The 10747-nt window shown below is 31.6% G+C and overlaps 3 protein-coding genes across 3 annotated transcripts; 2 read left to right on the top strand and 1 right to left on the bottom strand.

Annotated features, from left to right (window-relative positions):
• Nucleotides 1-231: 231 nt before the first annotated feature.
• LOAG_09282 (hypothetical protein) lies at nucleotides 232-1198 on the top strand (the record flags this gene model as incomplete). Its single annotated transcript, XM_003144810.2, has 2 exons — nucleotides 232-420; nucleotides 910-1198. The coding sequence occupies 2 exons, from the start codon at nucleotides 232-234 to the stop codon at nucleotides 1126-1128; spliced, it is 408 nt and encodes a 135-aa protein (XP_003144858.1). The 3' UTR covers nucleotides 1129-1198.
• A 119-nt stretch (nucleotides 1199-1317) lies between these two features.
• On the bottom strand, nucleotides 1318-2989 carry LOAG_09281 (hypothetical protein). Its single transcript, XM_020447900.1, has 5 exons — nucleotides 2837-2989; nucleotides 2273-2371; nucleotides 2084-2133; nucleotides 1818-1916; nucleotides 1318-1529 (listed from the first exon to the last, which is right to left on the bottom strand). The coding sequence occupies exons 1-5, from the start codon at nucleotides 2973-2975 to the stop codon at nucleotides 1425-1427; spliced, it is 492 nt and encodes a 163-aa protein (XP_020301915.1). The 5' UTR covers nucleotides 2976-2989; the 3' UTR covers nucleotides 1318-1424.
• A 1377-nt stretch (nucleotides 2990-4366) lies between these two features.
• On the top strand, nucleotides 4367-10715 carry LOAG_09278 (hypothetical protein; the record flags this gene model as incomplete). The annotated part of the gene is made up of 18 exons (XM_020447899.1): nucleotides 4367-4486; nucleotides 4717-4810; nucleotides 5067-5245; nucleotides 5519-5593; nucleotides 5708-5783; nucleotides 6068-6210; nucleotides 6411-6488; nucleotides 6822-6925; nucleotides 7215-7358; nucleotides 7604-7751; nucleotides 8108-8223; nucleotides 8415-8509; nucleotides 8674-8831; nucleotides 9055-9152; nucleotides 9496-9624; nucleotides 9756-9895; nucleotides 10078-10223; nucleotides 10581-10715. 18 exons carry the CDS (start codon nucleotides 4367-4369, stop codon nucleotides 10713-10715), a joined length of 2178 nt encoding a protein of 725 aa, XP_020301914.1.
• Between the last annotated feature and the right edge of the window lie 32 nt (nucleotides 10716-10747).

Raw genomic sequence — 10747 nt, 5'->3', positions numbered from 1 at the left:
CTTACTTACTTCTTAACTTCGTTACTTACTTACTTACTTATATATATATATATATATATATATATATATATATATATATATATATATATATATATATATATATAATGTACAGCAATAATATCAGACTTATGCTAAATTTTTGATTATTAAAAAAAAAGTTCAATTCATCTTTACTTTTATAGTATTAAATTCTAATTTCATTAAATTTCCAACTTATCCCACATTGAAGGAATGAAGGAGAAAAAAAATCAATTGAAAGAACAGGTGTATAGAGCTAAATTACGAATTCGATTGGGTAATGAACGGAAGAAATTCTTCAGAAATTCACTTCCCATTCTTGATTATATATTCATGATGATTGATGGACTTACGCTTGATGGTGAACCACCATATGAACAAATTCAGTATATGTTTGAAAAAGTTAGTGTTTGTTACTTTTAAGTAAGCAATGCATAATGATTATGTGCTGTGTGAACTCAAGATAAGCCATAATACGAATAAGGCACATTGAGCACATTGAAAATCCATTTTATTCATCGTTTTAATGATTTCAAGTATACGGGAACCTTAAAAAGAATAATTCATTAGAAATACGGTAAATAAGATTAAGGATATTATTAAAGCTCACTAGTGGAAAAAGGTAACAACCTTAGAACTTGCTCAACCCGACTATATACATTTTCTGATTCTGCGCTATTGATTCAAAGATGGAATTTGAGTATGTCAAATATCACGATATTGGGTTAATCGTTAATGCATCTTAACGAATCAGTTGCTGATCTATAGCTTAACTTATAATTCATAGTAGATAGGAAGAGTGACACTTCCAACAATATATCCATTCGACATGCCAAATCGTGCATCAATTCTTCCACTTTTCCAGATGTTCAGCGCATTGTTTCATTCCAGTTAATGCTTGAAATGAATGTAAAATGGGATGATATCTATGATTGGGAAGAGACTGGTGTGAAATCCAAGCAAACGACATCCATGGATGGAATTACATCAACATCAGCTGCCAATGCCACTTATTCCAGGTGTCCACCAACACAACTTCAGATCGCAACGAAAACACCAACAGCATCCACGGAATCATCATCACCATTGGCGAATGTTCAGATCGAATAAATCACGCAAAATTCTATTCATTCATGTGAATTGATGAATATTTAACAATAATATTCACATTTTTATCAACATAGTTTTTTCTTCTCTGTAGCAATGAATTTCACTCCGTTTGCAAAAATCAATAAATCATTCAACTAAACTATAAAGCCTTGAAAACGAATTCAAGTATTTATTAAAACACAAGTAGAGGTCAGCTGTTCATATAAGGAAAAAGGAAAAAAGACGAAGCCTTGCAATGCCATACAACAGCTTTTTTCCATGAACCTAACCATCATATAATCAAATATAGAAGAAACTTAAGGAGATTGCAGCTTAGAATTAATTTCTGATATACGGGCATTCAGCATGGCAATCATTTCTCTCTGATTTTGGACTTCAGTTTTAAGCTTTGCCAGCTGCTCCTATAAATTATAATTTTTCAGTAGTCGTTCAACTACTTTTAGCAATATTTTTGAACTTTTCCGACAAATTCACCAAGTTGGCCCAAACATTTCACTGGGACATGTAATAGCAATGACTGGGAGATGGAAAATTATATTTCTAGGGTGCATCAAGGAAGCCACGAACAGTGAAGATAATAAAAGGGAAGCAGAAATTTGAAGTAACCACCCCACATCATAATCAAAATTTAATATACCTGGCAAAACAATGCATAACAAAAAACAAAAAGAAAAAAAATCGAAACCTACCTCTTGAGCATGATGATCTACCATGTATGCTTTTACATCACCACCGAACTTATCCAAAATAGTCTGCCGCTTAACTGATAAATGTTCAATTTCTTTTAACTAAAAGACATTCTTGTATAATTTGCGAAACGTTTTTTATATAACAGCTATATTCCAGATAATTCTCAACGTTACATAGTACTATTAATAGACAAATACAAGTCGAAACTTGAAAAATAAAACTGTCTAATGCAAATGGATGGAAAAAAGAATTCGAAGAAAAATACCATTTCCTGATAGTTTTCTAGTTCGTACATTTTATCCGGGTCTATTAATCCTGAAAATCCAATAAAAAAATTGTTCCAACTCAAAAAAAGGAAAAGGAAAAACTAGTTATATTGGGATAAAGTAAAATAAAGTGTAAAAAATAATAAAGTAAAAGAAGATTGTGTAATTAAATATGCTGATGAACTTGCCATTAATTCGTTCATATTGTTCATTTAAAGCAATGAATTTTTTCACAACATCATCTTCCATTTCCTGCATTATTCTTTTAGCTTCCATTAATCCTCCAACTAAAAACTGAGACGCATTGTTGAAAATCATAACTTTTTCATAAGCAGTCGATTTCTGATTGAGAAATTTCAAAAAATAGGAAAAAAATAACTCCGTAAATCTGAGACAACCAAAAAGAACTTACACCATTCTCCAAAAAGTCAAAAAAATGTCTACACTGGTATATTCAAATGCAATAAAGCACCTCACGTTACAAGCTGTTAGTTCAATCTAGCTTGAGTCGCACCAACTTAGATTAATTCTTCTTAATGGGATAATCAATGAGAAAGCTTTATAGCTTCCCAGCTTCGCTAACTCAACCAGGAATATATTTCGTAACTCTTTAACTCATACCTAATCGCCATCAATTTTCTTTCTTTTTTCGCATTATGATAAGATATGAAGCGATTTCAAATCTTCAACTAATTTTTTATAGCAGCTCTCTAAATAACAAAACTGATATTTAAAAAAGCAAAACAGTTAACCAGCTTCAGCATGTGGTTTGCCTTGCCATTGTTCATGTAGCAAATTCAGTTGAAGTTGATGTAACAAATAGTCCCTTACTAAATTCTCATTACTTTCCTCATCCTCCACATCTGGTGCATTCGTCGTCGTATCGCTCATTGGTGACTTTAAAAAGTAAAACTGATCGGTTACTAATATTAAAATTTTGAACCGACATATATACTTCCATTAGAAATGAAAGTATTAAAAGCTAACAATGATTTCAAAAATATTATAAGTGTGTTGATGATCAAAGATAGATCCATAATGATCATTGTGCCAAATTTATTTCTGAAATCTATGTGAACGTATGCAGATGTGAATGTTTAAAATTTAAGACGTTGTATATATGTATAACTGTTTTAACTTAAGACGTACGTTTGAATATCTCTTTACATTTATAGAAGGCAAAAATAAAACAAAATTCTTATGGAGAAATACTGAAATGAAACGAAATGAAATAGTGATCGAAAATGGGGAATACATACCGTTAGACCAGTGAAAATAGATAAAAAGAAGAATGAAGGAAAAAAAAACCAACGAAACCCCAAATCCAACATTCCCGAGATTTCCTGACCCTCCCATCTTCCAATTTCAAACACTACCATACATCCGCGTTCGGATGTTTTCGTGTTAGGAGACGCCCTATCCTATTGCAATTTCGACAAGAGCCGCGAAATTTGCATTTTGATTTTAATCGCTTCATATCAAATAGGATTAACGCTTCATTCCGGTTTATGCAAATTCCGTTTTGTGTTTAAATTTTCCGATTTAATCAGGAAATTGACGCTAACGTGTTAAATGTTAAGTGTTAAAAAATTCATGAAGAAATGAGGAATATAATGTTTTCATTTTTTTCGAATTAATTAATCGTATGGTGTTTTTTTTTTCTTGTAATAGTGAATATAGTTTCCGGAAAAGTGAAACTTCATTCCGGAACAAAAAACTACAAATGCTTTATTGTCTTCTATTCAATAAACAGTACTAATTTTTTATGTTATGATTTTTTGTTGTGTTTGAATATTATTTGGTTTAAAATTGTATGCATTACAGGTACAACATTCTTTTCAAAAAAAAAAAGTGTATTACGTTATTAGTTTTTAAAATGACGTGTATGGATGCTGAAAACGTAATGTATTACGTTGTTAATTTTTAAAATGACGTGTATGGATGCTGAAAACGTAATGTATTACGTTATTAATTTTTAAAATATCATATAAAGATGTTGAATACGTTATGTAAAATGTCTTATATGGGTGTTCAAAAAACCATGTGTTACGTTGTAGAGAAAAATTTCAAAAAAATTCAAATTTTTCAAAAAATGATATAAATGAACGTTGAAAACGTCACCTATTTTTGAAAGAAATTTTTAAAAAATAACGCATATGAGTATTGAAAATGTCACGTCATGTATTACATTGCTTACAGAAAAGCAATGTAGGAAAAAAGGAATAAAAGATATGCATGAAAATTTTAATTTTTACTAATCACAATAAATGTTTTTAGGAAAAATGTACCGTAATGAAACTCTTCAGTTAGAAGGTGATTCAATATGGGGTAGAATTACGCTGCTACTCAGTTCACTAATAGGTCGGCCGTGCACCGGTTCGGAACGTGCCCAGTTTTACGAGGTTATATTGTTGAATTCGCTTGAAAAGCAAGAAGAGGCAATATTTTCGTTTTTGAAATTTGTAAAATAGTAGCTTTTGAAATAGTAATGATAGTACATCGAGAAATCGCAGATTTTTTGTTGAATTTCCAGCCATTTTCTTTGCTTAATTTTGTCAAATACTGCTTTAATCCTGTATACGATCCATCGAAAAATTCGTCGTTTTTCCTTGGCTTTATATATCAATTTCAGGAGATTCCTCTGCAATCTATGATTGATAAGGCGATAGTCGTACTTAACAAAAATGATGGTGAATATCGGATCAAGAAATTTTTTTCACTGACAAGTATGTCTCGTAATTTTCTTGGATATTTAGTCACCAACAAAATTAAGAACGGATTTGTTGAACAGCATAGTTAAGACTCTTTTTGGCAACCGTGCTGTGCTGAATGGTCGGATAGTTTGACTAATGTAATGTACTGAATCTATTTTCTGTTATAGCTCCACTCTTGGCGGTTAAGGAAGTACCACTTTGTTACTTAGTAAGACTAATTTTTCTACAAATTGTAATCAATTACTTGGTAATGAGTGAATTATTTAAGGTAAGCTTCGTGAGGCAACCGATTCAAGTGAAGAGATACTGCGTTTCTTACTGCTACTGTCAAGGGTTGATGACAATTATGCTGATAAAAGTCAAACCGATACTTCGCCTTGTTGTTCTGGATCCCAAATACTTAATGTCTGGAAACAAACTGTAAAAAACTATCTGCCAACTTCAGCTGTAAATGATTTTATCATTGCATTCTTTCAAATTGAGTTTGTTTGTAATTTTTTACCGTAAGATCACCGCTGTTGCAATAATGTAAAATACACTTTTCAAAGCACAAACTGCTTAGATATAGCTTATTAGAAGTATACCGTCAATGCTGTTCACTCTACATTAACGTTCATCGTGTGTTGTTGTTTTTATGTGCATAGTTTTTCAATAAGTGCAGTTGTGTGCTAACTACAGAAAGTTCTTTTCAATTTCTCTGTATTCTTTGAACCTATTTAGATTTCGGAAAACCATACGGTTACCTCGACAAGGCCTTTTACCGATCGCACAAATATACCATTTATTACCTACCAGGTAAATAATTTGACTGGAAATTTTGATTTTCCACTCCAATTTTCTTTTTGTTTTTTGCTTCAAATAAGAATTATGAAATTAAAAAAAAAAAATTTAATATGATGAAATGTTTAGTCGCATTACGAAGACAACAAGGAGATCGCGGCTGAAAATCAACCATGTCATAGTGAAGAAAAAACAGAGCTTATCGGTATAACTAAATTTAATATTTCGGACATAAAATATCCATCCGGTACTTTTATTATTCTGTGCATTCTGGTGTGTCTGCATGCTTGTCACAATTTCTTGTTGGTCTCTTTTAAGAACAAAGCAGACAACCAAAAAAATCCGAATCATTGCTTGCATTTGTCAGTCGGTATTGTTTAATACTTTTTATTGTCAATCAACTTTTCATCTTAGCAGTGTACCCTATTGCTGCTGAAGGATAAACTGTTGAAGAATGATTGAAAAGATTGGGCAATTATAAGCATTTAGATATAAGCCCTTCGAAATGCTCTGAAAATTATGAAAAGGTTCGAGGTATCGTCATCGATGAAAGAGGACGTATACATCCGCGAGCATGTGATCCAGAATTGCGCAGCTTATGTAATTTAAGAATTGGGGACGTGTTTTACATTGTAATTAGTTATATCTAGCTTTTGAAATTTATAAAATTTGGGATGTTTACTGCGCCATAGCTGGTTTTTTTTCCTTTTTGATTTTCACCGAAAGCATTCAAAAAAGTTCAGCTTATTGTAGAATTGTAACTGTTTAAAAAGAGCAAAACGCTACAATGAGATTCATTTTAAAAAAACTGTAAATTTTTATTTCATTTCAGATTTCATGGCACGAATATCTCAGATGTTTAGCACATGTATTAATGGGTGAAGAATCAATTTTATTTCGCAGAAATGCTGTAAGTCACATCTAAAATTTTTTTAAAATATGTTGAACTGTCTTGTACTAATCTATTATACTTATTTCTAATCTAGGCCGTAGTTAATGGTTGGAGATGTTTGCTTAAGTATTTATTCTTTTATTTAAGTAGCATATCTTATTTATATTTCATTTATTTAAATAACAGATCTTATTCCATTGAAAAAGCTTGCTTTTGTAAAGGTGATAACAAAACTAATTTGACTCACTTCTTCGGGTCCCGGCTTTCATTATAGTCGTGTGAATTTTTGAGAGTTTCTTTTTTTTTTAATTTTATAGAATCTCACGTTCTTCCATCCAATGTTGTTTTCAGGATGGTTTTTTTATTATCTCTAAAAGAAATAAAATGTTTTTGGAATTGGAAGATGTCAATTTGTTACCACGATTAGCATTACCATTTCTGACATTTGCTAACAGGTGATTCTGCAATGCTTCGTTTGCTCTAACTTTCAAATAACGAATTAAGCAAGCATACGATTTTTTGCCCTTAAGATAGATAATCGTAATGGCTTCTTTTTTTATCTGATCATACTTTAAATGACCGTGCGAAATGAGATATAGGCAAGAGAGGAGGATACCAAAATAATATGATTTGTATTTTCTGAAGCAAAAATTGAGTAGTAGCTTGAACTAATAACTAACTGTTATTGAAAATGTCATAAATATTTTGTTTCCTGTTGAAAACATTTTTGCAGAATCTTTTTAGATTGCTTTCTTTGGAACAATTCGTTCATGGTTCTGATTCCGTGGAGGATTTCTCAATCTTAGATTGTAAAACCCAGGAAAATGCAGGAACAAGAGTGTTGCTGAGTTTGAAGTTGTGTGCTTCTGAACGGTTGTGGAAGTTTCGGTTGGCATTTGATAACAACTTGATGGAGCCAATTTCTATGAAGCTGTAGAAAAGAATGTTTAATTTCGGTTACAATACTTCTCCATACTGTAACCGGAGTTGTTTGTGTTCATTATTTGCATAAGCGCAATCTGCAGAACTGTTGTGCTTGGGATGATGGAATGGGCAAATGGGCTTTGATTTGTCGAAGTATTAATGACTTTATCTTCTCCTTAGGACTACTACTTTTTATTTATTCTATTCAGTGATGAAGTTAGACACTATATTGATGCCAAAAAAGAATGTGATAGCGAAAATATTCGAAGGTTGTTACGAGAACTTCTTGATATGTGCAGCGTTTTCAGTCATTTCGTCGATTTAGTTCTTCACGTACAAAATATCGGTGCACAAGATGTAAGTTTTTGATTTATGCTGGTTTTTAAAGTTTAAGTAAAAAATAACATTCAATTGTGAAATATTTTATGCTCAAGATGTCAGTAGGATATGTCATTTCATATACCCTACTTAAGATTATTCGAACTTCCATTATAATAGCGTTAAAAGACATTCGTACCTTACGCATCTACTGATAGTCTTTTCTAAGCTATTGGTTTACAATGCCGAATGCACCCACTTCCAGCCATTTATTTTCTTCGTGGGAACTTGAAGTTGAAAACATGTCTTAAAAATAACTGTAATCTAACATATTAAAACAACCAGATAAACATCCACTTTAACATCTAATTAGGTTACTTTTTTGAATCTTACAGGCAAAGACGTTATTAGATATTTTTTATATCGTGAAAATTACGAAAGGACGAATACTTCCAGCTATTAGAGAATTTTGTGATGATGTCCTTGTCGTACTTCTTCGATATTATGCTGAGTAATTAATTTGTCTCCTCATTCTCTAATGGAAATTTAAATGATTTGTTAAACTAGGAATGCATAAAGTTGAAAGTGACTATAAACATTCTTAAAAGATTTTCTTAGTCAAAAGTAGTTGAAAGACCATGATTTTGTGTTTTTTCGTGCGAGTTTTTTCTTTCTTGACTTTGTTTTTTAAAAGCTTTATAGATGTGTCTTGTTTTGGTTAGTGAAAGGCGAAGCGAATCCACGCGATGGTGTTTTTTCTTTTTCAAAAATGGATAGTGAAATGCTACAGTGGACAGGTACGTAAGGTTTGGCAGCATTTTTTTTAAAGCTTGTTAATTTGCTTAATTTTGTGAAGTTTCAGTTCTATGGAATTTCAATTTGTTGAAGATAAACAGATTTTAACTACGTAGCAATGATTATGAAGTATTTGAATTCTTAAGATTACAACGCCTTATTTCAGTTTCTGGAGAAAAAGAATCTATTAACCTAGAAGCATCGATGCTTATTGCCAAAAATCTCGTCGACGTGTGGTTATCTGAGGGAAAGTTTCGAAAATTAATGTTAGCTTGGTCAAATTTGAAACATATGGATTCTGAGGAATCGAACTGCGTTACTATTGTCAGTTTTTCCTTTATAAAGAAAATGCTCTAACTGAATGATTTATAACAATAATAATTGACTTTTTTGTATAAACTGCACCCTTTTTCAATTTCAGAACGCTTTTAGTCTAAGAGGAAGGAGAAGGAAAAGGAGAGAAGATGGTTAAATTATTTCCCCATCTATTTGTACTTGATTTTTTTTAATATTCCAAGAAATTTTATAATATAACAAATTTTTTTAGAATAAATTGATAAGTGAACTGTCGGAAGAAGAGATTCGGAAAGCGCTAAGCTCAGATTTGTTGGGTGCGGTAGGATCACTTTTGGACTTCTACTTCCAGTAAGCTGTATATAAAGAACATAAATTTTAGTGATTTTTATAGTAGTTAGTTAGCAAATGGACTAAATGGGATGTGTCAATAAGTACTATCACTCGAATTTGAGGAAGTCTTATATAAGATTGCACTATTACAAATTCACTGAATGGATGAGTGATTAACTGATTGAAAAAATGTTATGGTTTTCATTGATTCTGGCCAAAGTTTTGGTAGTCAAAAAATTTCCGATTCCAAATTCTGCAATTTAAATACTTATTTTGTGCAAGGTTTCTCAAATTTCGTTTGACAAATGTTTTCTAATTTTTTTGGAAATAATTTCCAAATTGTTTAATTTGTCTTATTTAGAAAAGTTTATCTTTCACAACACGCCACATTCGCACGGTGTTCTATAATCGATGACTTCAAACAAACTGCGAAGCTTCTTCAAGATGTTTATTTATGCGACGATGAACATATAACAGAAATTTTCACGAGGTCATTTAGTCCGTCTTTTCTGTCTTGGATATGATTCTACTTTCTTAAAGAATCTTCTAAATGCTTCTTAAAGAAGATTGCCATAATTCGAAAGTGTGAAACTATTTAAAAGACTTCCTTTTTTATTTCAGCCTTTTACTAAACGGCGATGATTCGGAATTGAATTTTAAATACGCAAATTGTCAGAATTTCCGGTTAGACAATATGACAGATTATCTTTTAACCAAGAATTATTCTTCAACTCTTGTGCATGGATTTTTAGAACTAACAAGTAAGTTGTGGTCACTCGAAGCAATTTTTTAAGCTGAGGGGTTTGTTGTAGGACGAAAACAGCATGAACTGGTTTTAAATGTTTATTCTTTATATACTGTCATCCTTCCAGTAATTTTGCGTCGTTCCTCATGATACATGGTTCGGATCTTTGATATAACTTTATTTACTTATCATATTAAGGTTCATTCGATGAGGAGGATAACCTGAAAGTACGTTATAAACCACCATTTCCATTAAATATCATTTTTACTCCATCAATTCTGATGAATTACGAGCGTATTTGGAATTTGTTATTGAGAACTGCAGTGGAATGCATAACTCTGGAGGTTGATCTTTTATTATCGAATTGTTTTGAAATTTTAGAAGGCTCGAACTTTTAAATTTAATCCATTAAGGATAGGCATAACTAATGATCGAAAACTAAGTCATGCAAATAATGCTAGCACCGTATGAACAGTTAAAGCACGTGATTCGTTTTGCGATGGAAACTAGTATCATGCAATTTTCTAAATAACAGTTTGATACATGACTGTGTTTTGTCACTTTTTTTTCTTTAACATAGAGGCAAAGTAAAACTGCTCGAATCATTTTATACCTTTCATGAAAACCATCTATCTTTTCATTAAGATGAAAGAGCAAATGCCTTTGCAGAAAATGATGGTCCAGAAAGCTTATATTTATAGTATTGCCCTGATGCAAATGCGAATGTGGAATTTTGTTCGAGCAGTGCGTTGTTTTTCCATGAACAGATAGGACGTATAATAGTGAACGAATATCAGGTTTTATTTGATGTCTTTAAATTTATTTACTGCAATTAGCGTGACGTATCGAGACATGCCTTTGCATTGTC

This window comes from Loa loa (assembly GCF_000183805.2).
Source record: "Loa loa unplaced genomic scaffold supercont3.337, whole genome shotgun sequence".
Taxonomy (NCBI): domain Eukaryota; kingdom Metazoa; phylum Nematoda; class Chromadorea; order Rhabditida; family Onchocercidae; genus Loa; species Loa loa.
The sequence above is the reverse complement of the archived record's forward strand: the minus strand, read 5'-3'. Positions and strand labels throughout refer to the sequence as shown.